General features: G+C 47.5%; 1 protein-coding gene across 1 annotated transcript in view; it reads left to right on the forward strand.

Annotated features, from left to right (window-relative positions):
- The first annotated feature begins 722 nt into the window (after window positions 1-722).
- The window catches only part of p2rx1 (purinergic receptor P2X, ligand-gated ion channel, 1), a 170,979-nt gene continuing 144,624 nt past the window's right edge, over window positions 723-27,077 (forward strand). The window contains exon 1 of the mRNA XM_070856810.1: window positions 723-865. Coding sequence (XP_070712911.1) covers window positions 723-865 — 143 coding nt within the window. The remainder of the gene's footprint in view (window positions 866-27,077) is intronic.

Below are 27,077 nucleotides of genomic sequence, written 5' to 3' on the forward strand. Positions count from 1 at the left end.
CTGTTGAGTTGTGAGTGGCTTTGCCAGTCATGTGACATTCACAAGACTCACTAAAACCCTAGCCAGTTGGGTTCGGGGGATCCACGATGAGGCAGGTGGTTGTGAGCCTGGTAGATGAACCGGTAATGTGTAGTGTGATTGTTCAACCTTTGCTAATAAACCAACTAGTTCTTAATAGCAATGTGTTGCTATGAATTCTTAAGCAAAGAACACATGAAGCAAATACATTACACCATCACCAATCGTTCTTTAAAGTGACAGCCAACCAAAAACTGAAGGTCCGATTCAGGGGCTCGACAATTCAGACCAAACTCACCCAGTTCAGATCCTATTGGGGTGAGAGTTCAGCTCATCACTCACAACTCATTTCACTCAGTGATGCTGATTGAATTCTCCCGGCTACCTGCATCTGGATGCCCAAAGCCCTTGCTTGCTCAGGTGCAGAAATGCCACTGTGGTTAACAAAGAGTTAAACAAAGTGATTTACTTCCGATTTTTTTTTTGTTGCACACACGTGGTCGGATCCAGATGCTATCACATCGTGAGTGGAAATTCTCCTTGTGACTATTGAAATAGTTTTGTCAATAGGCTCCGCCCACCAGGGTTAAGCAAGTTCGGTGATGAAAGAGACTCATTTGCAGATGTTGCTGTGAAGCTTCCAGCACTGCACTGACTATGTAAGGGTAGAGCCCTCACTTTGTGTACAATCAGCCTCTGCAGCAATGATGGGAACCAACAAACTGGTGGCAAATCTTACTGATTTTTTGTTTGAGTATGAAACCCCTCGGATGGTAACGGTGCGGAACAGACGAATTGGAGTCATTTTCCGATCGATCCAGCTGGGAGTACTTGCCTACATCATCGGGTAAGTGAAAGTTTGTTCACCTTTATGCCCAGTGCAGGAAGTGAGGTAGGGGTGGTGACCAGCCACCCGGGCCCTTTTTTTTCCTTTTTTTGTGTTTTTCTTTTTTTTTTTGGTTTTTTTGGGCACTAAAATCACAATTTTTCCCCAGTGCCCCCTATAAAAGGGAAGGGGGACACTAAAAGCACCGGCAATTAAAACAAATTAAACTTTAAAACGTAAAATCAAATTAAAATTTGGTTGCCGGGCGTGATGATGCACTCCAGTCCCTCTGGTGCCCACCTCTCGCGGAAGGCCGCGAGCGTACCGGTGGACACCGCGTGCTCCATCTCCAAGGACACCCTGGACCGGATGCCAGCCACCCGGGCAGCTGGCTTTGGAGTCACAAGGTGTGAAAAAAAAAAGATAATCAGCTGCCTATCAACAGAACAAAAAAAACCAGATTATCTGGTCATTATCACATTGCTGTTTGTGGGAGCTTGCTGTGCGCAAGTTGGCTGTCGCATTTCCTACATTACAACGTTGCACTTCAAAAAAAGTACTTCATTGGCTGTAAAGCGCTTTGAGATGTCCGGTGGTCGTAAAAGGCTCTATATAAATGCAAGTCTTTCTTTCTTTTTGCAGCCATGACATTAGGGGCAAGGAGAAGGTCAACACTGTGACTGCCCCAGTCTGGCCTCCAACTGGCACTGACGTCTCCTGTGTTGAAATGAAACTGTGCACCAATTAATGTACAAATTGTTGAAGCGCGAGTGTTAAATTCCTTAGTCGGTTATTCTCACTGAGTGTAAATTCAATTTCTGCATCTCTCCCCACCCTTCCCAGTAGATTACTTCAGTCATCGATCATCCTTAATGTAAAGACATTCCTTCTGCCATCTGAGTTTATTTTTCTCCCGTTTCTCTATATAAGGGCTGGTTTTGCTAAAGTTCCGTTGCTGGTCGGTCATCGAGGGAAGCCATGGGCGCAATGCCTGGAAATTCCAGGGGCAGAAAATCGGTCATTGACGGATATGTCACATCAGGCTCCGTGCCAGTATATCGCATGCTCAATAAAGTTAACCGTGTGACCTCTTGGCCTACCAGCCAGTCTAATGTTCCTCAGTGTGAGCCTTATCTGAGCTCTCCACTTCACTGTCTTCGCCCCGGGCTGTGCAGATTGAGCCTGTTAACCTGTCGGCGATGGCCATTTGCACTTGCCATGACATAGATTGCTCTTCTGCAGCCTGGTGAGTGAAACCGTGCGCGGCACATGGTCGCAAGTGTGATCTGGCCAGTGTATTGTAGAGTTTCAGCACAGCCTCAGCCACTGAATACTACTGTCGTGGTTTTATGTATATAATCGACTCCCCACATTGTCTACACCTTGACAGAGGCAAGTCCATATTTCTTCCAGGTGCTTTTCTAAGCTGCTCTATTCTAAATTTGTACTCATGTCACACACAACTTCATCCAACACTCTGCATTCACTGGTATTAAATTGCATGTTACATCCATCAGCCCATTTGTATAAATGATCCAAACATCTAGCTGCAACCTCAGATTTGACTAAACACACACACAGTGGCAGACAGGCTTTGCAGTGAGTACACCCTCCCAGGAAGTGAGGCCATTTTTAGCTGACTACACACATACCTGGCACCTCCTCACAAGCAGATCATGTTTATTTTTATTTGCTCTCGGGATGCGGACATTAGTTAACCCTGAGAGCATGAATAGCCAAACACGCGAGCCAGACAGGGTAAGGGGTGGCAGGCTCCTATCGCTGAAGGACATTCATGAACCAGTTGGCTTTTTATGGTCATCGTCAAGCCCACAAGTTAAGAGATTTATTGAATTCAATTTGCCATGGTGGGATTTGAACTCATCGCTAGTCCTGTGCCAGAAACACTGGGCAGTTACTGCACCCTGGTCAGAATCCCTCTGAGAAGTTGATGGAGCCATTTCTCTGTGTAGTGTGACACTGTGATATCACAGCATGCACCACTTTCTGGGACATCTCCTTTGGTCCTTTACCAATTGAAGAGCCTATATAACAGGATCCAGTGATCAGCAGCAACTTCCGTTGGTTTAGCCTTCAGAGAGCAAAATAGACAGAGTACTCTGTCCATAATATCAATTTGTCTTTTCTATCTGGTGCATTTGGGGTTAAAATATGTTCTCTGAAAAATAACTCCTTTTAGGGCTTTGTCAGCCGTGGCTCAGTGGGCAGCACACTTGCCTCTGAGCCAGAAAGTTGTGGGTTCAAGTCCAACTCCAGGAACTTGAACACATACATCTAGGCTGATACTGCAGTACAGTGCAGAGGGAGCACTGAGGTGGTGTCATTCAGATGAGATGTTAAACTGAGGTCCTATCTGCTCTCCCAAGTGGATGTAAAAGATCCCATGGCACTATTTTGAAGAAGAGCAGGGGAGTTATCCCCAGTGTCCTGACCAATATTTAACCCTCAATCAACATAACAAAAGCAGATTATGTGGTCATTATCACATTGCTGTTTGTGGGAGCTTGCTGTGCGCAAATTGGCTGCTGTGTTTCCCACATTACAACAGTAACTACACTTCAAAAGTACTTCATTGGCTGTAAAGCACTTCGAGACGTCAGTGGTTGTGAAAGGCGCTATATAAATGCAAGTCTTTCTTGCTTATATCTTTCAGTAAGCCGGTGTATTTATTTTTAGAGTCAGACTGGCTGCAGAAGATTGCGATATGAGGGTGAGAAAATAGAGATTAAAATAAAACAGAAAATGGAGGTTTCTGATAAATGTCAGGTACAGAATACAGATGGTATCAGAATAAAGAACATACAGGGGGAAATTGAAAATGGATTGAGAAGAGCAAAGTGTGAGTATAAGAAAAGATTAGCAGGTAAATTAGATGGAACTTAAAAATCTTTAATAAACAAATAAAAAGTAAAAGGATAGTTGAAGGAATGGTAGGGCCAATTAGAGGGAAAAAGAGGAAATCTTCTTGTGGAGACAGAGGCCATGACTGAAGCACTGAATGAGAGCTTTGCATTTGTCTTCACAAAAGAAGAGGATGAAGTTAATGTTGCAGTTTATAGAGGGATGTATCCTAGGTTACTGAGGGAAGCTAGGGTGGAGATAGCAGAAGCTCTGACCGCAATCTTTCAATCCTCCTTGGATATTGGAGTGGTGCCAGAGGACTGGAGGCCACAGGCCAATCAGTCTAACGTCAGTGGTGGGAAACTACAAGGACAACATTAATTCTCACTTGGAGAAGCATGGGCTAATAAGGAACAGCCAGCATGGATTTGTTAAAGAAAAATGTCGTGACTAACCTGAATGAATTCTTTGCTGAAGTAACAGAGTGGGTTGATGAAGGTTCTGCAGTAGATGTTGTATATATGGATTTTCAAAAGGCATTTGATAAAGTACCACATTACAGACTGATTCAGAAAATAGAAGCACCTGGTATTAAAGGGATGCTGATAACCTGGGGATGTGATTGGCTGAGGGATCGGAGGCAGTGAGTAGCAGTGAGCAGATGTGTTTCTAACAGGAGACAGGTATGTAGTGAGGTCTCCCAGGGGTCGATATTAGGACCATTGCTTTCCTTGTTACATATGAATGACATGACTTGAGTAGAGGGAGCACAATTTCAAAGTTTGTGGATGATACAAAACTTGGAAATGTAATAAATAGTGAGCAGACTTCAGGGGGACATAGTGAGACTGGTGAAATGGGCCGACACATGGCAGATGCAATTTAATGCAGATAAGTGCGAAGTGATGCACTTTGGGAGAAACAACGTGGAGAGCCAGTAAAATGTAAATGGTAATATTTGAGGGAGGGGGGGGGGGGGGGGGGCGGTGGGTGCAAGAGCAGAGGGACCCAAATGTTGTATATGCAGACTATGGATGTACTCACTGTGTAGTCACTGTGTGGTTGCATAAGATGAAGACTTGTTTACCTGATGTATTATCAATAAGGTTTACACTGTGTATATGCATGCTGGCACCACTTGAGGGTGCAATTGGTGGAGACCGGGGGTTTCCTGCCCTGGTGGCTCACTTTGGAGTTTGGAATAAAGGACCAAGGTCACTACAGTTTGAGTACAACACATTGCCTCGTGGAGTCATTCATAAGTACATTATAGACATAATAACTGGTGATGAGAATAAGGACTTTCACGCGATCATGGCTACTTTTGGCACATTAAAAGACTTGGCAGAGGGTGATGATTGGGATACTTTCACGGAAAGGCTCGAGCAATATTTTGTGGAAAACGACCTGGCAGGGGAGAGGGACACATTGGTGGAGAAGCGCAAGGCTATACTGCTGACCAGTTGCGGGCTCGAGGTCTACCGCCTCGTCAGGGACTTGCTGGCACCCGTGAAGGCCAAGGATAAGACATACGATGAGCTGACTGAACTAATTCGCGACCAACTAAAACCAAAAAAGAGCATCCTCGTGGCCAGCTCCAGATTCTACACTCACCGCAGGCCTGAGGGCCAGGAGATTGCAAAATATGCTGCCGACCTCAGGAGACTTGCGTTACCGTGTGATTTTGGCATGCACCTCAACGAAGCATTGCGAGACATCTTCGTTACAGGAATTGGCCACGAGGGCCTCCTTCACCAGCTATTATCTGCCAACACCACAGTCAACCTGCAGAAGGCTATCAGCATCAGTCAGGCGTTCATGACCACAACCTGCAGCACTAAGCAAATTATTCCTCCTGTGGACTCAAACCAAGCAAGTACTGTACACAGAATGGTGCCTTTCACAGGCAAGACTGTAGAATGTGGCTCTGTCCAGGGCAGAGAGCACTGACCTCAGGGTTCTAGAACTCAAAGTCCGCCGAGGGGTGCTAATCGAGTAGTACCATGCTGGCGTTGAGGAGGAAACCATAGGGCTCACCAGTGTCGGTTTGCTGAGTACATTTGCAAAGCCTGTAACATGAAGGGCTACCTCCAGCGTATGTGTAAAAGAAATACTACTCACCGTCTAGCAGAGGAGTCGGTAGCTGACCTTGACTCCAGCGAGGAGTATGATGATTTGGCCAGAGAGGCAGCTCAGCCCCAAGAAGAAGTGTATGGAGTGTATACCTACACCACCGATTGTCCTCCAGTGAAGATAGAAGTCGAGATAAACAGCGTTCCAATCTTCATGGAAGTGGACACCGGAGCGAGCCAGTCAGTGATGAGCCAGGATGCCTTTGAGAGGCTATGAAACGAAAAATGACCCAAGCTGGTTCCAGTACAGGAAAAGCTGCGCACCTACACCAAGGAGCTGATCCCAATCCTTGGTAGTGCGGATGTAAGTGTAATCCATAATGGCGTGGTGCACAAGTTATCTCTGTGGATTGTTACAGGTGATGGTCCAACGCTACTCAGAAGAAGGTGGATGGGGAAGATCCAGTGGAAATGGGAAGACCTCTTCACTCCAGCAATCGATGTCCCCCGTGCTCAGAGGCAAAGCAAAACCTCACCTTCGCTTTGGCCAGGCACCAGAGAACAGACCAGCGCAGCACCTGAGGCACATCATGACTGTGTGGCAATGATCCGACCGGAACGACCGAAAAGTACCTTCCCGGCTCCAGTGGCAGGACTCCTGGGGAGGAAGATCGAATTCACAGGCACTCTTTCAACTTTTGTGGCAGAATCGAGGGAGAGAAGGATCAAGGCAGTCGACCTCAAGGACAGAGGCAAGATGGCGTCCCTGCTTTAGCGAGGTGCAGCGTGGCTGAAAAAAAGGATGGCTGCGGCAATATCACGAGGTGCAACACTGAGGGACTAACACATGGTGTCTAACAATGGATTTAATTGGGGTAAAGGAGACCTGCAGCCAACTGAACTTAAAGAGACATTGTATGCATGGCAATCAATGTAACGAACCGATTAAGATTGTGAACAAAATGTTGTTGCGAATTGTCAGGAATAGAGTGTCCCCAAAAGCAGCAAGCGAGCGACCTCAGGAGGGTGAAGGCACTGATCCTGATACCCTGCCCCAGGTCTATCCCACGCTGCAGGCGCCCGATGGCACTATTCGCCATGGACCTGGAAACGAAAACGGCGCCAATACGTGCAGTCGGCCGCCGTTGCCCACCACCCGGGTGGAGATGGCGCAGCCCCCAGACCCAGTCGCTATCTCGGCGCCAGCTATGGCTTAAATAGTGTTTTATACAGTTCAAGCATAACCTTGCATAACAATACTCTTGCATTCTATGCCTCAGCTAATAAAGGCAAGTATTCCATATGCCTTCTAAACCATCTTATCTGCCTGGCCTGCTACCTTCAGGGATCAGTGGACCTGCACTCCAAGGTCAGTCTGTTCCTCTGCACTTCTCAGTATCCTACCATTTATTGTGTATTCCCTTGCCTTGTTAGCCCTCCCCAAATGCATGACCTCACACTTAGAATCATAGAATGGTTACAGCATAGAAGGACACCATTCGACCTGTCGAGCCCATTGCATATTGAATTCCATTTGCCACTGTTCTGCCCACCTGCCCAGTCCATCAATATCTTCCTGCAGTCCGCAGCTTTCCTCTACACGCACCATCATCATCATCATCATCATATGCAGTCTCTCGGGGTCGAGGATGATTTGCTTCCACTATCAACCACACGGCCAGCTTTCGGATCATCTGCAAACTTCTTAATCATACCCCAGACATTGAAGTCTAAATCATTGTTATATACCACAAAAAGTAGGGACCGAGTACTGAGCCCTGTGGAACCGTACTGGAAACAGCCTTCCAATCACAAAAACACCAGTCGACCATTACCCTTCGTTTCCTGGCACTGAGCCAATTTTGGATCCAACTTGCCACTTTCCCTTGGATCCCATGGGCTATTAGTTTCATGACCAGTCCACTATGTGGGACCTTGTCAAAAGCCTTACTACAATCCATGATTCGTCAAATGTGCTACTCTCGTTGACCCTCCTTGTTACCTCCTCCAAAAAACAAATCAAGTTAGTCAGACACGACCTTCCCTTAACAAATCCATGCGGACTGTCCTTGATTAATCTGTGCCTTTCTAAATGATGATTTATCCTGTCCATCAGAATCGTTTCCAATAATTTTTCCACCACTGAGGTTAGGCTGACTGGCCTGTAATTACTCGGTCTATCCCTTTCTCCCTTTTTAAACAATGGTACAATGTTAGCAGTCCTCCAGATAGAGCAGTATATTCTTCCCCTATCTGAAGGCGAGGAGGACATGGGCACATCTCAATCCCAGTCAGTAAATGATAGTAAGCAGGGTTCCCTTCGACCCCTGGGCACACTACATCACAAGTGTGTGCATACGGTCACACTCCAGGAGCGAGTACTTGGTACAGAGCCTGAGCTACATATCTGCCAAAGCTGTATATATGGGACGCAGTGGGCCAATATCCAACTTGGTGACATTGTACCGTGGATTCAATGCAGATTTGGTGCCACCCCGACCTGTGTGAGAACACCACCGCAGGTCAGGGCTTTTAATAGAGTTGGAGCGCCGGGCCCCTGGAACATCGGGGCGAAGGTGCGGCGAATGAGGGTACGGGGCCCAGAAGAGCCGAGGGCCCAGGGGCAGCACGGGCCAGCCCACACTGCAATATGTGTGCGCACTAGGTCCGTGCAGCAGAGCTGGTCTCCAGTCGTCCTGGTTCAACCCTTGCCACTGGATAAAGGCCTAGCTCTGTCAAGCCTGTATGGTGGCTGATGTGCAATGGTCACCCTATGTTAAAAAAATCCACGCACCGGCATCTTCCACTCTCTCAATTGGAGTTCAGGACTGGAACATCGGGTCCTTCATTGAAAAATCTATGAACTTGTAGAAGCAAGTCATCCTCGCTCGAGGGACTGCCTATGATGATGCATTGACAGGCACGAATTCAGCCTCCAATTAACGAACTAATAATAGGAGAAATAAATGACATTATGGATCGGCCGATCCCCAACGAGCGCAGATCTCAGCACCAGCCTCTGTCACTCACTTCAAGTGGACAACATCAGGAGGTCATGAAGCTTTAAAAAAATGAACTGCTTTTAAAGGGACCTTGAATTTTTAGCTTGCAAACCAGTCCCACCTGTCCCATGGTGCAGCTTGCGGACTGAGAGCAGTTGGTGAGGCTGGGCCGATCTTTGCCGAGGAGCTTGAGAAGTTCAAATTCTGTCTTTTATTGTGGCTAATGGTGAGGGTTACCATAGTAACTGGACTTACAGCCAACCTCCCCCACAGTTGACAAGAGCCATTCAGCTCAGGCTTGCCCTTTACATTCCCGTGATTTGGATCTCGCCTAATCCATGTTATAGGATAGAAGCCCTGTGTGAATATTAACAACAGAAACAGATATTTAAAAAACGTGGGGTTAAACACACATGTGAGTTGAAAGGGTCTCTTCAATCATTAGTTCTTGCCTCTGCCTCTGGGGAGATTTACAACAACAACAACAACAACAATTTGTATTAATGTACCCCCCTTAACACAATAAGACATCCCAAAGCACTTCACAGGAGCATTATCAAACCAAGTTTGACACCGAGCCGCATAAGGAGATACTAGGGCAGATGAGTTTGATCATAGATGTAGGTTTTAAGGAGCGTCTTAAAGGAGGAAAGAGAGGCAGAGAGGTTTACATAAGAACATAAGAAATAGGAGCAGGAGTCGGCCATTTGGCCCCTCGAGCCTGCTCCGCCATTCAATAAGATCAGGGCTGATCCGATCATGGACTCAGCTCCACTTCCCCGCCCGCTCCCCATAACCCTCGACTCCCTTATCATTTAAAAATATGTCTATCTCCACCTTAAATATATTCAATGACCCAGCCTCCACAGCTCTCTGGGGCAGAGAATTCCAAAGATTCACGACCCTCTGAGAGAAGAAATTCCTCCCCATTTCTGTTTTAAATGGGCGGCCCCTCATTCTGAAACTATGCCCTCTAGTTCTAGATTCCCCCACGAGGGGAAACATCCTCTCTGCATCTACCCTGTCAAACCCCCTCAGGTTTCAATAAGATCACCCCTTATTCTTCTAAACTCCAATGAGTATAGGCCCAACCTGCTCAACCTTTCTTCATAAGACAACTTAGGGAGAGAATTCCAGAGCTTAGGGCTTTGTCAGCTGAAAGCACGATCGATAAGGATGGAGCGATTATGATCAGGAATTCTCCAGAGGTCAGATTTAGAGGAGCGCAGATATCTCAGGGGGTTGTGGGGTTTGAGGAGATTACAGAGATAGGCCATGGAGGGATTTGAAACAATGGATGAGAGTTTTAAAATTGTGGTGTTGCTTAACCGGGAGCCAATGAAGGTCAGCGAGCACAGGGGTGATGGTTGATCGGGACTTGGTGTGAGTTAGGACACGGGGCAGCCGAGTTTTGGATGACCACAAGTTTATGTAGGGTAGAATGTGGGAGGCCGGCCAGGAGTGCTTTGGAATAGTCAAGTCTGGAGGGAACAAAAGCATGGATGAGGGCTTCAGTAGGGGATGAGCTGAGGGCTCAAATACGACACTAAGGTTCAGCCTGAGACAGAAGTTGAGGAGAGGGATGGAGTTGGTGGCCAGGGAACGGAGTTTGTGGTGGGAACCGAAGGCAATGGCTTTGGTCATACCCAATATTCAGTTGGTGGAAATTTCTGCTCATCCAGAACTGGTTGTCGGACAAGCAGTCTGACAATTTAAATACAGTGGACGACTCGCGGCTGGTGGTGGTGAGGTAGAGCTGGTTGTTGTCCGTGTACAAGTGGAAGCTGACGCTGCGTTTTCGGATGATTTCATCGAGGGGGCTATTGTTATGACAGCGTGGAGGCCTCGACCTGCGAGAGACCATCAGCGGCAGGTCGGGGCCATAAAAGGAGCGGCGAGCGGCGGCCATGGGCAGTGTGGCGGCGTACCACGGCAAGGTACAGTGCGAGCTGGTGCAGGAGGGCGACGGCAGCGATGAATGATGTCATCAAGGTTCCAGGTCGGTGATTGGGGCATGGGCTGGTACAGCAGGAACGGCGAGGTCGGGGCGAAGGAGCGGCGAGAGATTGTAGAGGCGAGGGCCCAGGGGCAGCACGGGCCAGCCCACACTGCGATATGTGTGTGCGCACTAGGTCCATGCAGCAGAGCTGGTCTCCAGTTGTCTTGGTTAAGCCTTGCCACTGGACCAAGACCTAGCTCTGTCAAGCCCGTGTGGTGGCTGGTGTGCAATGGCCACCACACATTAAAAAAATCCACGCACAGGCATCTTCCACCCTTCAACATGTAGTTCGGGATCCGGAATATTAGGTCCTTCATTGAGGCACCTGTGAACTCACCCCTTTTTGGCGTGGAAGCAAGTCATCCTCGATACGAGGGACTGCCTATGATGATGTACAACAGCGTTGTACCTAGATTCTGTGAGCTGACCCAACCATAGGATTTTGAAGATTCCTGGCAAGGATAGCCATAGTCCCTTCCTATATTAATTTAAATTATACACATATAAGAATGAAGAAAGATTTGTTTTTGTCTACACACGCTTCCACACAGTTTAATAAACTTTCTCAAGTTTATAGAACACAAAACAAAAGCTGCAATAGGTCTGTAAACGATGCACACAAGAGCATAGGTGTGGTGGACACACATAGTTTCTCTGTTTTTTTAAATAACGCTCAACATACATTTTACCTGAATAAAGCTTTTGAAATTTGCCCTGTAGGTGTTCTGAAAATAATTTTGATAAACACTGAGCGGGAATTGCTAGAAGCGGAAGAGAAACATGTCATCAGTATAGCTGACTGAACAATACTGCTGCATCCTCGGACATTAGGGGCACTGCACTGTACAATCCAAATTCAGCTCACAGGGTCACAGCTGTGGGCACAAATATCAACTCTGCGCTCAGGCTTGTCACAGAGTCTGCGGCCTTCAGGTGAAATCTTTAACAAAGGCATTAAAAGACACAAAAGGCAATTCAACAAATACATTTAATAATGTTATTGTGAAATATGAAAGAAAGACTTGGATTTATATAGCGCCTTTCACGACCACCGGACGTCTCAAAGTGCTTTACAGCCAATGAAGTACTTTGTGGAGTGTGGTCACTGTTGTAATGTAGGAAACGCGGCAGCCAGTTTGCACACAGCAAGCTCTCACAAACAGTAATGTGATAATGACCGGATAATCTGTTTTTTTTTAATGTTGATTGAGGGATAAATATTGGCCCCAGGACACCGGGGATAACTCCCCTGCTCTTCTTCGAAATAGTGCCATGGGATCTTTTACATCCACCTGAGAGGGCAGACGGGGCCTCGGTTTAACGTCTCATCTGAAAGTCGAATCTTAACTTTTGTTGAAAACCTTATTTGGATATTAGAAATATCACATATTGAGAGAAATACTGGCAGCTGAAATCTGAGCAATTTGTAGTAACCCACTGGCCAAATTGTACAATCAGAATCAGAGTGAAGAGTTTGCATGGGCATAGCAATTTATAATGGGGAAAGGTTAACACAGAAAGTGTGGCAAAAGCATGACAATAGGAAGGTAATTAGTGCAAATAGGAACTGTTTCTAACATATCTTTTGATACAGCTGCTATCATTTCAGATTCAGAAAGCTCAAAGTGCTGTTGCATGATCAGATCTGCACGAGAGGTGAAACATACTGGAGATCATTCTAACTTTAAACAATAGTGTAAAACAAGCCACATCGGATCAGCTGAAGTGAAAATCGGGAGCGATGTGTAATGGGCGACTGAATCAATATCGCCCGTTTTACAATATCGGCCAAAGTCAGAATGACCCACACTGAGATAAGGTGAAAGTGTTAAACAAAGCAAATTATAAGGGGTTTCAGAGGATTTGACAGTCAACTGTATTAGTTCAACACACCTAGACAGCATGTCACACATGTGTTTTGTGTGTGTGTGTGTGTTTTATGTGTGTGTATGGTGTGTGTGTGTATGTGTGTTTTATGTGTGTGTGTATCTTGTGTGTGTGTGCATGTATGTTGTGTGTGTGTGTTTTATGTGTGTGTGTATGTTGAGTGTGTGTGTGTTTTATGTGTGTGTGTTTTATGTCTTTGTGTGTTTTTTGTGTGTGTGTGTGTATGTTTGTGTGTGTGTTGTGTGTGTGTATGTTGTGTATGTTGTGTGTGTGTGTTTTATGTGTGTGTGTGTATCTTGTGTGTGTGTGTGTATGTTATGTGTGTGTGTTTTATGTGTGTGTGTATGTTGAGTGTGTGTGTGCGTTTTATGTGTGTGTGTTTTATGTGTCTGTGTGTTTTATGTGTGTGTGTGTTTTATGTGTGTGTGTATGTTGAGTGTGTGTGTGTTTTATGTGTGTGTGTATGTTGAGTGTGTGTGTTTTATGTGTTTGTGTGTTTTATGTGTGTGTGTGTATGTTGTGTGTGTGTGTTGCGTGTGTGTATGTTGTGTATGTTGTGTGTGTGTTTTATGTGTGTGCGTGTATGTTGTGTGTGTGTGTATGTTGTGTGTGTGTGTTTTATGTGTGTGTGTATGTTGAGTGTGTGTGTGTGTTTCTGTTACATGATGCTCCTGCTCACAGGATTTGCAGGCTGTAAATTATACCACCAAGGTGCTACAGCCATCCTCACTGGGCACTCTGGCTGTCTCTCTGTCGTACCGACATACATATTGCCTGTCAACCTGTGAAAAATGGGTACATATAAATAGCGGTATTGATATCAAAATGTGCACAGAATTCTAGTGCATCAAGCAGCGGTTTGTTCTGTATATTCTGATATTTTCCCAACATTACAACAGTGACTACATTTCAATGGTACTCGATTGGCTGTAAAGCGCATTGGGACGTCCTGAGGTTGTGAAAGGCGCAACATAAATGCAAGTTCTTTCCTTCTGCCAATGATGAGCTTGATTTTGAAGTGAAATCTCGCGCATGTTTTCCAATCGGCATCTGCAGACACGACGTGTGTTGTAACTAATCTTTACAATGATTTATATTAAAGATCGATTCTTCATCTGATTGTAACTCTGTCAGCAGGAGCCGAACCCACAATGAGCACAGGAAAAGGGAAAGCCCGAACCTCCGTTTTTGTCTATATCTCTGAATGGAAAGATCCCACAAGTGACTTAGTGAATGCCAGCACAGTATGGTGTGGTTCATGTGAAAGAGGCACTATTTTCTGCTCAGTAGAGGAGGGCACAGTGTTGTGATTGTGACACTTATGCATCATTGACTGATGCAGAATAAAGAAATGACTCGGTTAAGAATTAGTTGCAGTTTTAAAAGCACCTGATTGCCCTGCGATGCCATTCCCTGTCCATAAGGTGTACACTATTGGAGCCGGCATGATATGTGTGCCTGGCACAGTGCACACCTGGAGGACGCAGTCTCTGGGCAATGCAGGGCAGGTATACTGCTCGAGAAGCTACCATACTACTCGGACATGCCCGAGGAGTAAATACCAGCCCCTTCATCATTAACCTCCATTGTGATATCAGGCACAGTGCGCATACAGTTTCATCATCATAGGCAGTCCCTTGGAATCGAGGACGATTTGCTTCCACTCTAAAAATGAGTCCTTAGGTGGCTGAACAGTCCAATACGAGAACCGCAGTCCCTGTCACAGGTGGGACAGATAGTCGTTGAGGGAAGGGGTGGGTGGGACTGGTTTGCCACATGCTCTTTCTGCTGCCTGCGCTTGATTTCTGCATGCTCTCGGCGACGAGACTCGAGGTGCTCACCCGGATGCACTTCCTCCACTTAGGACGGTCTTTGGCCAGGGACTCCCAGGTGTCAGTAGGAATGTTGCACTTTATCAGGGAGGCTTTGTTGGTGTCCCTGTAATGCTTCTTCTGCCCGCCTTTGGCTTGTTTACCGTGGACGAGTTCCGACTAGAGCGCTTGCTTTGGGAGTCTCGTGTCTGGCATGCAAACAATGTGGCCTGCCCAGCGGAGCTGATCAAGTGTGGTCAGTGCTTCAATGCTAGGGATATTGGCCTAGTCGAGGACACTAATGTTGGTGCGTCTGTCCTCCCAGGGGTTTTGTAGGATCTTGCAGAGATATCGTTGGTGGTATTTCTCCAGCGACTTGAGATGTCTACTGTACATGTTCCACGTCTCTGAGCCATACAGGAGGCGGGTATTACTACAGCCCTGTAGACCATGAGCGTGGTGGCAGATTTGAGGGCCTGGTCTTCAAACACTCTTTTCCTCAGGCGGCCGAAGGCTACACTGATGCACTGGTGGCGGTGTTGAATCTCATTGTCAATGTCTGCTCTTGTTGATAGGAGGCTCCCAAGGTATGGGAAATGGTCCACGTTGTCCAGGACCACGCTATGGATCTTGATGACTGGGCGGCAGTGCTGTGCGGTGAGGACAGGCTGGTGGAGGACCTTTATCTTATGGATTTTTAGCGTAAGGCCCATGCTTTCATACGCCTCAGTAAATACATTGACTATGACTGGAGTTCAGGCTTTGTATGTGCGCAGACGCAGGCGTCATCACAGTGCGCGTACAGTTTAACCGATGTATGGCGCACATGTCTAGCGATGACACTTTGAGATTTACCAGCCGTACAGTGCTAGTCCTCAGTGAACTGGCATTTTCCCTGGTGTGTACTTTAGAATGTTTCCACTAAATCAACAATACCATAATTAGTGTGCGTTTAAAGCCCAGCACATTTCATTCTAATCTTTAATATAAATCATTATAAAGGTTAGTTACAATACACACCGTGTCTGCAGATGCCAATTGAAAAAAATCATTCTGGGGATTTGGGTGTTGCTGGCAAGGCCGGCATTTATTGCCCATCCCTAGATTCCCTTGAGAAGGTGGTGATGGGCCTTTTTCTTGAACCGCTGCAGTCCGTGTGGTGAAGGTGCTCCCACAGTGCTGTTAGGGAGGGAGTTCCAGGGTTTTTGACCCAGCGACGAGGAAGGAACGGCCGATATATTTCCAAGTCAGGTTGGTGTGTGACTTGTAGGGGAACGTGGGGGTGATGGTGTTCCCAACGGCCTGCTGCCCTTTCCTTCTAGGTGGTAGAGGTGGCGGGTTTGGGAGGTGCTGCCGGAGATGCCTTAGCGAGTTGCTGCAGTGCATCTTGTAGATGGTGCACACTGCAGCCACGGTGCGCCGGTGGTGGAGGGAGTGAACGTTGAAGGTGGGAAGGGAGGGAATGTTTAAGCTGGGGGATGGGGTGCCGATCAAGTGGGCTGTTCTTGAGTGTTGTTGCAGCAAGTGGAGAGCAGGACAAGTTAGCACACGGTGAGATCAAGGAATTCAGATCGAAATACAAGAATGGAGCCATAAAAGTTTGCAATCGTTTTCTTACTGCTGCACTTCATTGGAGGAGTCTTTATGGATTTTGATTTGCCCTAGTGCCTGACTCTCCATTCTCCGAGCAAAACCTTGCCACAAGCGGGAACAGCCGCAGTAAGTGCCATTGGGCACAAGCTTGCTCGCAGGTGACCCAGAGCGCCTAGCATTTCCTGGTTAACGCCCATCAGCCTTCGTTCTTAGATTAGGCCCTCAGCGTCAGCAGCTTCATTATCTGTATTCGAGTTAGTGTGCGATCTCGCCTATGTCGGCCTTTCTCTCTCCCTATACCCTGTGCCTGGTATTTCACCACATGAATGTCGGAGGTACCATCTTTCGGATGAGACGTTAAACCGAGGCCCTGTCTGCTCTCTCAAGTGGACATAAAAGAGACCATGGCACTATTTTGAAGAAGAGCAGGGGAGTTCTCCCCGGTGTCCTGGCCAATATTTATCCCTCAATCAATATAACAAAAACAGATTATCTGATAATTATCAGATAAATATTGCTGTTTGTGGGAGCTTACTGTATGCAAGTTGGCTGCCGCGTTTCCCACATTATAACAGTGACCACACCCCAAAAGTACTTCATTGGCTGTAAAGCGCTTTGAGATGTCTGGTGGTCGTGAAAGGCGCCATATAAATGCAAGTCTTTTTCTTTCATGAAGGCCCCTCCTGGAGCCTAGTCTCTACAGTACGCGTGGTGCCAGTGTCTGAGCTGAAACATGTGAGGGTGAGATCGAGTGACGTTGCACCTTGAGGAAGGAGAGCCTCCTCTTCCTCCAGAGGGGTATCGACATTTGGAGTGACTGAAGTGAAAGAGGGAGGGACAAGGGTTAACTTTTGTTGTGAAGGGAAAGCAAAGAGAGAGAGAGAGAGAAGTGTCTGGTGAAAGTATCGAGAGTTTGCCATGTAGAATGTGTGGGGTGAGAAGAGAAAACGCGGACAGGGTTGAAGAAACTCGGTGCAGTGTCTCCTCCAGCTTTCCCACTTGTCGTGGCAGCGACCCTCCCCTGCCCATGACAGCCAGCCCAGAGTCTGCCAGGGGGCAGAGGGTGTGGACAGGCTCGGCCTCCTCCTGTGGCAGCCTCGTGTGTTAGTGATTCTTCAGATAATGCGGCCTGTCCTGGTGGAATAGCCGGAATGCATTGTGTCGGATGTGAGTTGTGGGGAAGTAGAGGCTGCCATTGTGGTGAGTGTGAGGAGAAGGAGCTGTAGGGAAGTGTGGTGCAGTGATTGTAGGACTTGGAACGAGGGAGGGAAGTATTGTGAGTGGCGAGGAGATGGAGATGGGAGCAGAGAGTAAGATATTTAAGGAATTTGGAGCAGTCTGTGAGGTGATTGTCAATCTGGAAAATTACATCAAATGAAACTACAAGAGTCGGATAAATGGCCACAAGTTCAAACAAAGTAAAAATAAGACTGATGTGAGGAAGTTCTCAAGCAACGCACTCCCAGATACAGAAGTGGAGATGAAAACATAGGAATCAGTCAAGAACCAATAGGATGCTGAAGTTGGGGGACTTTAGGGTCAGTAGGGATTGGTGGATTGTAATGGGCTGAAGGGCCTTCCTCATCTGTTACTATCTTGTCATCTCAGGCTGTGGTAGAGATACCAATCAATCTTTGAAAAGAATAGCAATCATGTGATGCTGCTGTTTATGACTTGAAGTCTCGTCATGCAGCAATTAGACTCTGGTTGACCTGGCTGACTATTCCAACGCACTCCTGGCTGGCCTCCCACATTCTACCTTACGTAAACTGCAGTTCATCCAAAACTTGGCTGTCCGTGTCCTAACTTGCACCAAGTCCCGCTCACCCATCACCCCTGTGCTCGCTGACCTACATTGGCTCCCGGTTAAGCAAAGCCTCGATTTCAAAATTCTCATCCTTGTTTTTAAATCTGTCAATGGCCTCGCCCCTCCCTATCTCTGTAATCTCCTCCAGCCCCTCAACTCCCTGAGATGTCTGTGCTCCTCTGATTCTACCCTCTTGAGCATCCCTGATTATAATCGCTCAACCATTGGTGGCCGTGCCTTCTGTTGCCTGGGTGCCAAGCTCTGGAACTCCCTCCCTAAACCTCTCCGCCTCTCTATCTCTCTTTCCTCCTTCAAGATGCTTTTTAAAACCTCCCTCTTTGACCACCTGCCCTAACTTCTCCTTACTTGACTGGATACGAGGCAGTTCTGCTTTGCCCTGAGAGTAGTGAGCCCCTGGAATGTGCTGCCGATTAATGTGATGGGCGCTCACTAATCCTCTCTGCCTCTCTCCCACTTTTTCCTCCTTTAAGTCGCTCCTTAAAACCTACTGCTTTAACCAAGCTTTGGGGCATCTGCCCTAATTCCTCCTTGTGCGGCTCGATGTCATATAACCCTCCTGTGAAGCGCTTTGGAACGTTTTACTACGTTAAAGGTGCTATATAAATACAAGTTGTTGTTGTCATCGTGGATCTGTGCAGATTGCAATTAAGGCAATCTGGATATTTCGCCAGTATTAGATGTTGTGGCCTCAAAGAGCCTGTCTTTAAATCACACACAATGGAATGCTGGTGTAAATAGATTAGCCAAAATGTTGCTCAAGGAAATTAAACCCTTTAATGCTCAAGGTTTGCATGCAGAAATTGATCCACACCCCTTTGTACACTCATATGGTCTTTATTATTGAGCAGGCTAAAGTGTAGCCCCATGCAGTATTGAGGTTCAGTAGCCTAGTGGTTATACGAACATACGACCAATGACAGACAGGTAAAGGCCCCTTGGTCCATTGAGCCTGTCCCACACAATTGCCATACCTTGTGTATCACAATATATACACTCCACCCCACCCCAAACCATGGGATCTCCTGAGAGAGGCAAAAAAACAGATGAAAAAACCCAGGCCAATTTGGGGGAAAAAATCTGGGAAATTCCCCTCGACCCATCTAGGCGATTGAAACTAGTCCAGGAGAACACCCTGGCCTTGAATTCCCTGCAGTACCTACCTTATGGTACCAGTTAGTAACACAGAGGTCATGGGTTCAAATCCCACCATGAGAAGTTGTGAAATTGAATTTAATCAATTTGGACATTTGTGGGTTGGCACAAAGGAAGATGGTTGGGTATTCTGCGGCAAGTGTCTCACCTCCTGACTCCCCAAAGCCTTTCCATCATCTACAAGGCACAAGTCAGGAGTGTGATGGAATACTCTCCACTTGCCTGGATGAGTGCAGCTCCAACAACACTCAAGAAGCTCGACACCATCCAGGACAAAGCAGCTCACTTGATCAGCACCCCATCCACCACCTTCAACATTCACTCCCTCCACCACCGGCGTATCGTGGCTGCAGTGTGCATCATCGACAAGATGCACTGCAGCAACTCGCCAAGGCTTTTTTGCCAGCGCCTCCCAAACCCGCGACCTCTACCACCTAGAAGGACCAGGGCAGCAGGCGTATGGGAACACCACCACCTCCACGTTCCCCTCCAAGTCACACACCATCCTGACTTGGAAATATATCGGATGTTCCTTCATCGTCGCTGTGCCAAAATCCTGGAACTCCCTCCCTAACAGCACTGTGGGAGCACCTTCACCACACGGACTGCAGCGGTTCAAGAAGGTGGCTCACCACCACCTTCTCAAGGGCAGCTAGGGATGGGCAATAAATGCCGGCCTTGCCAGCGATGCCCGCATCCCAGGAATGAAAAGAAAAACCAATGAAATACCCCAATCCTTTACATGCAGTGCACGTGAGACTGGTATCGATTGCCTGCCACAGTAATGAAACGGCTCTCATCAAATTCACAAACGCCAACCTTTGTGACTGTGACAAAGGTAAACTATCCCTCCTCGTCCTTCCTGACCTGCCTGCAGCCTTTGACATGGTTGACCACTCCTCCAACGCCTCTCCACCGATGTCCAGCTGGGTGGGACTGCATTCGACTGGCTCCATTCTTATTTAGACTAAAAACAGAAAATGCTGGAAATCAGCGGGTCAGGCAGCATCTGTGGAGAGAGAAACAAAGTTAATGTTGCAGGTCGACGACCCTTCGTCAGAACTGGAAAGAACATCTTGGCCCAGAATCCCGATCTCCCGGGTCGGTACGGGATGTGTACGGGGAGTGTACGGGGAGTGTACAGGGAGTGTACAGGGTGTGTACAGGGTGTGTACAGGGTGTGTACGGGGTGTGTACGGGGTGTGCACGGGGAGTGTACGGGGAGTGTACGGGGTGTGTATGGACCCGGGAAGGCATCGCAAAAGCCGGTTTTCAGCGCACAATGTTCATGCGTTGAAAACCGGCTTTTTCGATCTGTCAGGCTCCAGCTCGACAGATCCTCCGCATCTCGGAAGCGAGGACATTTGTACGGGCAAGATTGCGGGATTTACTCATATATTGCCCAGCAAATGTCCTCAAAATTCTTGCACCTGATAAAAGCCTACTGTTACAGGCGTAAGGATCTTAAAACACACAAAGACATAATGAATTTTTAATTTCAATCAATTTTAATTATGTGAGATGTGTTTTTTATTTTTTACTATGTGCGTTTAGTGTGTTTGTTTTTTTTCCTCATTAAAGCATGAGAACTGGTAGCTACGGAGTTCTCATTGCTATTAATTGAGAATTCTGCGCCTGATTGGTTGAGCAGTCACACGTCTCTGTGGGAACCTGGAGGACGGGAGCGCGCATGGCAGCGCAGGAAGAGAAGGCCTCCCCACCGGAATCCCACGCTCCTCCCGGACCACCAGGTACTTTCGTAGAAATATTTCAGGAGACATTGGTCCGAGGAAGCCTCCGACTGGAAATTCAGGGCCAATCTTCACAAACACTGAAAGGGGGAGGGGAGGAAAGACCAAAAGGGAAGGTCTGTGATAGGTTGGAAGGCAGGAGAGATCTGAGAGACAAAGGGGATGATGGGCCAAATTGAAATGGTAATGGCAGAAGTTAGAAAAACATTAGTCAAGGTCGGGTGTGAATGGTGGGATAATGATTAGCTGCCATTAGAGACAAGGAGAAAAAAAAGAAACAGGCTTGTGGGAGGAGGTGGTGGTGGGGGGGGTGCGGAGGAGGGGTGCGTGGGGGGTGGGGGGGGGGGAAGGGAGCCAAAGATTGGCAGAGGTTACACTCTGAAATTGTTGACCTCGATGTTGAGTCCAGAAGTTTCTAATCGAAAGATGAGGTGTTGTTCCTCGAGCTTGCGTTGAGCTTCATTGGAACAGTTTAGGAGGCCGAGGATGGAGAGGTCAGAGTGGGAGTGGAGAAGGGAATTAAAGTGACAGGCGGCCGGAAGCTCAGGGTCACTCTCACGGACTGAACGGAGGTGTTCCGCAAAGCGGTCACCCAATCTGCGTTTGGTCTCCCCAATGTAGAGGAGACCACACCGTGAGCAGCGAATACAGTATACTAAATTGCAAGTACAACAAGTAAATGGCTGTTTTACCTGGGGCCCTGGACAGTGGGAAGGGAGGAGGTCAAAGGACAGGTGTTGCATCTCCTGCGCTTGCACGGGAAGGTGCCGTGGGAAGGGGAGGGATGCTGGGAGTGATTGAGGAGTGGGCCACAGTGTCGCAGAGGGAGTGGTTCCTTCTTATCTATCATTTGTCTAATCGTAGCCAGAAAACCAGCTCTTGCATCGTTACTTCTGGTTTCCTCCAAGGATCTATCCTTGGTCCCCTATTTCTCATCTATATGTTGCCCTTTGGCGACATCATCTGGAAACACAGCATCAGTTTCCACATGTACACTGATGGCATCCAGCTCTACCTCACCACCACTTCTCTCGTCCCCTCCGTGTTGTCTAATTTGTCAGACTGCTTGTCCGACATCCGATTCTGGATGAGCAGAAATTTTCTCCAATTGAAAATTGGTAAGACCAAAGCCATTGTTTTCGGTTCCCACCACAAATTCTGTTCCCTAGCCACTGACTCCATCCCTCTCTCTTGCTGAGGCTGAACCAGACTGTTCGCAACCTAGGTGTCATATTTGACCCTAAAATGAACTTTCAACCACATATCCGCGGCATAACTAAGACCACCTATTTCCACCTCTGTAACATCGCCCGTCTCCGCCCCTTGCCTCAGCTCATCCGCTGTTGAAGCCCTCATCAATGCCTTTGTTACCTTCAGACTTGACTATTCCAACGCACTCCTGGCTGGCCTCCCACATTCTACCCTACGTAAACTTGAGGTGATCCAAAACTCGGCTGCCTGTGTCCTAGCTCGCACCAAGTCCCGCTCACCCATCAACTCTGTGCTCGTTGACCTACATTGGCTTCCGGTTAAGCAACACCTTGATTTCAAAATTCTCATCCTTATTTTCAAATCCCTCCATGGCCTCGCCCCTCCCTATCTCTGTAATCTCCTCCAGCCCCACAACCCCCCGAGATATCTGCGCTGCTCTAATTCTGCCATCTTGAGCATCCCTGATAATAATCGCTCAACCATTGGTGGCCGTGCTTTTAGTTGCCTGGGCCCCAAGCTCTGGAACTCCCTCCCTAAACCTCCCCACCTCTCTACCTCTCTTTCCTCCTTCAAGATGCTCCTTACCTCTTTGTCCAAGCTTTTAGTCACCTTCCCTAATTTCTACTTTTGTGGCTCGGTGTCAAATTTGTATCGCATAACATTCCTGTGAAGCGCCTTGGGACGTTTCATTACGTTAAAGGCGCTATATAAATACAAGTTGTTGTTGTAATCCACATTCAAAGGACTTAGCAGGCATAATGTAAGTGTGTTGTCTTGATTGCTCACAGTTGCTTCAGCAAGACTAGATCGAAGTCTTTCAGGATCTCTGGTGTTACAGGATTAATCAGATCCCCTAGCCTGATGCTAATACATCAAGACGTTTGGTTAAATATGAGAGTGAGCTAATCTGCTACGTCAGCGAGTAAAGGGATGTTTATTAACCCGCCTGCGCAGCACCACCTGTGTCTTTTCATTGTATTGACCAATGAGAAACCGTGAATATCAGTTACAGACTTCCCTTCTTATCTCCCTCCAGTACATCCATAACCAGCTCTATTAATCCCTTACATCTTCTAACTGGCTACATCTCTTACCACACATATATATAAAGGCTCACTATGGCTAGTCTATCTGGTACACCGATACTCACAACACCCACACCCTACTTTCGGGTGCCAGGCGACCTTTGCTTCCGATGAGCAGTGGACGATGCTGGGAGCCAAAACTAATGTCATCATAGCCTCAAAAACACATCATCATCATAGGCAGTCCCTCGGAATCAAAAAAGACTTGCTTCCACTCTAAAAATGGGTTCTCAGGTGACTGAACAGTCCAATACGAGAACCACAGTCCCTGTCACAGGTGGGATAGATAGTCGTTGAGGGAAAGGGAGGGTGGGACAGGTTTGCCGCACACTCTTTCCGCTGTCCGCGCTTGATTTCTGCATGCTCTCGGCGATGAGACTCGAGGTGCTCAGCCCCTCCCGGATGCACTTCCTCCACTTAGGACGGCCAAAGCCAGGGACTCCCAGGTGTCAGTGGGGATGTCGCACTTTATCAGGGCGGCTTTGAGGGTGTCCTTGAAACGTTTCCTCTGCCCACCTTTGGCTCGTTTGCCATGAAGGGGTTCTGAGTAGAGCGCTTGCTTTGCGAGTGTTGTGTCAGGCATGCAGACTGTGTGGCCTGCCCAGCGGAGCTGGTCGAGTGTGGTCAGTGCTTTGATGCTGGGGATGTTGGCCTGGTCGAGAACGCTAATGTTGGTGCATCTGTCCTCCTAGGGGATTTGCAGGATCTTGCGGAGACATCGTTGGTGCTATTTCTCCAGCGATTTGAGGTGTCTACTGTACATGGTCCATGTCTCTGAGCCACACAGGAGGGCGGGTATTACTACAGCTCTATAGACCATGAGCTTGGTGACAGATTTGAGGGCCTGGTCTTCAAACACTCTTCTCCTCAGGCGGCCGAAGGCTGCACTGGTGCACTGGGGGCGGTGTTGAATCTCGGCGTCAATGTCTGCCCTTGTTGAGAAGAGGCTCCTGAGGTATGGGAAACACAAAGAAGATGGTGGGGCCTATAGAAACGCCTATAGAGAGGGCATCCCTTTGGTGGCGAACAGAAAATTGTTTGAGACATTCTTGTCATGAAGTAACGATTTGAAGGGAGAACTTTGACATTAGGATTTCTTATTCCAGAATCAGAGATAATTCTAACGAGCTTTCCATTGGTTTATTTCTGTTTATATTTTGTTTATAATGTTATTATTTGTTAGGTGAGTGCTGCTAACACCATCAGGGGCTTGTCTGGGACAGGTTACTGAGCCAAGGCTGTGAAACAGGTCCATTATCGTCCGTGGGGATATTCATTAACTCTCTGTACTTCAAAGAATATCTCTGCGCGATGGAGTGTTCATTGAGTTCTCTCCCGCTGTTGGCTGAGTTGGCTCAGGATGCTCCTTTATAAAACATGTATACAATGACAGTGTTATTTCCTGGTGATCCGCTGTGGTCAGAGCCACTGATTTATGGTGACTGAATTGCTCAAAGTCCATTTTTGTTCCATGAGGCTCTTCTTTGTTTGCTGTTTAATATTTGAATAAAAATAAACCTTTAACAACTTCCCCACTGGTGGCACTACCCAGCACATGTATTAATCGGGGGGCAGTGGTCTCTGTAACTCCTTTCAGTTTTAACATATTTCCTGTTATTTCTTGTCTTCTTGCCAATGACCATGTTTCTTTCTGGCTTCCTGGCTCGGCCTTGCTGCCTGCCTTTAACCTGCAGACTTAATTTAAAGGGCACCGCCATTTTATTGGAAGCTTGTAAGCAAGTTCAAATCTTGGGACAACATAAGAACATAAGAAATAGGAGCAGGAGTCGGCCACCTGGCCCCTCGAGCCTGCTCCGCCATTCAGTAAGATCATGGCTGATCTGGTCATGGACTCAGCTCCACTTCCCTGCCCGTTCCCCATAACCCTTTACTTCCATATCACTCAAAAGTTTGTCTATCTCCACCTTAAATATATTCAGTGACCCAGCCTCCACAGCTCTCTAGGGCAGAGAATTCCAAAGATTTACAACCCTCTGAGAGAAGAAATTCCTCCTCATCTCAGTTTTAAAGGGGCGGCCCCTATTTCTGAGACTATGTCCCCTAGTTTTAGTTTTCCCTATGAGTGGGAATATCCTCTCTGCATCCACCTTGGCGAGCGCCCTCATAATCTTATATGTTTCGATAAGATCACCTCTCATTCTTCTGAACTCCAATGTGTATAGGCCTCAATCTACTCAACCTATCTTCATAAGTCAAACCCCCTCATCTCCGGAATCAACCTAGTGAACCTTCTCTGCTCACAGAAACTCTATTCAAATTCTGCCTTACAGCCACCAGCAAAAAGTTGTAACCCATGCCTGCTCTGTCTGCTGCAGACCGAGGGCGAAAAATTTGCAAAAAAAGCTTAGCGCCTCTGGTTAGTGCCCGAGAGGAGCGCTAACGGGCCGCTAAGCGCTTACCGGCCGAGCGCAGCGCTGTTGCCTCCTCCCGGGAACTTCAGTGGAGGTTTACTGGGGGCGCTAACAGTTAGTGCTGCGCACTCTCGTGCCACCCGCTTAGTGACATCATCAAATGTGCAATGCCCTGTTAGTGCCGCGGTCAGGAACTTGACTGGGTTCGCCTGCCTTAGCGTCGGGCACTAATCGCCACAGGGAAAGCAGGCTTTCTCCAAACTCCCGGGGCGGTAAGGAATTGGCTCAGCCGGTGGGTGGTTATAAGGTGAGAGTTTTTTCATTTACATTCAGTAATTTTGCATTTATTTAACTTTGTCTACTGCTTCCGAATGTTGAAGTGACCTCCCTTGCATTTATTTTCACGCTTCAGGTGGTCCAATGACCTCCCCTTTAGGCGCTGGGATGTTGGTTTTCCCATGCCTGCAATTCAGCAGCGCTCCTGCCCCAGGAATCAGCGTTAGCGTCCTGAGAGAACAGCAGGGGAGTTATCGGCGGTGTCCTGGCCAATATTTGTCCCTCAATCAACATAACAAAAAACAATCATTATCACATTGCTGTTTGTGAGAGCTTGCTGTGCACAAATTGGCTGCCGCGTTTCCCACATTACAACAGTGGCCACACTTCATTGGCTGCAAATCGCTTTCCGATGTCCGGTGGTTGTGAAAGGCGCTATATTAATGCAAGTCTTTCAAATCTTTCTTTCTAAAGTTCATCTCCTTGCTGTGGCTATGCGCATTAAATGCGCCTGACACTCAACTGCGCCCACCCCACTGTCTCCACCCTGCCCTGAAAGATGCTTCTGGAAGCCCATAATGAGCAGCTGCCCTGCCAGAATTCCCGCCCTCCCGGCGGGTAGCGTGACTAACGTTGGCAATCACCTCTGCCCAGACTGATTGGGCCTCCCACATGCATCACCGGTCACCCCAGCCCTCACCCACATACCAAAATCACCCGCACTGATATACCGACCAGCAGCTCCCCCGTGGCATTGCTTGGAGCGAACTGATGGTTTACCCCATGTAACATACCATGTATTATCAGGGCCATTGATGTATGGTGACGGAATAAGTGAAGCGATCTTTATTGCACAACATTCATGCAGTGTTAGCAGTAATTGTGGCTTCAAACTACACAATTACAACCATATTTTCATTGAAATTGTAAACCAGAGATTTTAATTATCATTCTGTTGTTTGGCTTTGAACTCAGTTTTGTATATGAATTGTTTTTCTAGTGCAGGAAGATGGCGGACAGGCTGCTCCAGTTTGTAGATAGTTATGGGCTGTATAACAGCAATGGGGAGCTGAGATTCTGGGGGCTAAGAGCGTTGGAAGGGGCCGAGTGGGGTGTGAGGGGATTATGAATGTTGGGACTTGGCAGTATGCAGAAAGGGGCCCTTGGATATTAGAGTCATGAGGGTCAGGATCCAGAGTCAGTGAGTACCACGGTGATTGGTTTGGAGGCTGGAAGTGGTACAACACTGATGCTGAATATGGCAGCAGTGGGAACATGTTCTGGGATGTGGGACACTGGGGGAGGTGTGAAAATATTGGGGGAGGGGAGGA

The sequence above is a fragment of the Pristiophorus japonicus genome, chromosome 16, assembly GCF_044704955.1.
Source record: "Pristiophorus japonicus isolate sPriJap1 chromosome 16, sPriJap1.hap1, whole genome shotgun sequence".
Lineage (NCBI taxonomy): Eukaryota > Metazoa > Chordata > Chondrichthyes > Pristiophoridae > Pristiophorus > Pristiophorus japonicus.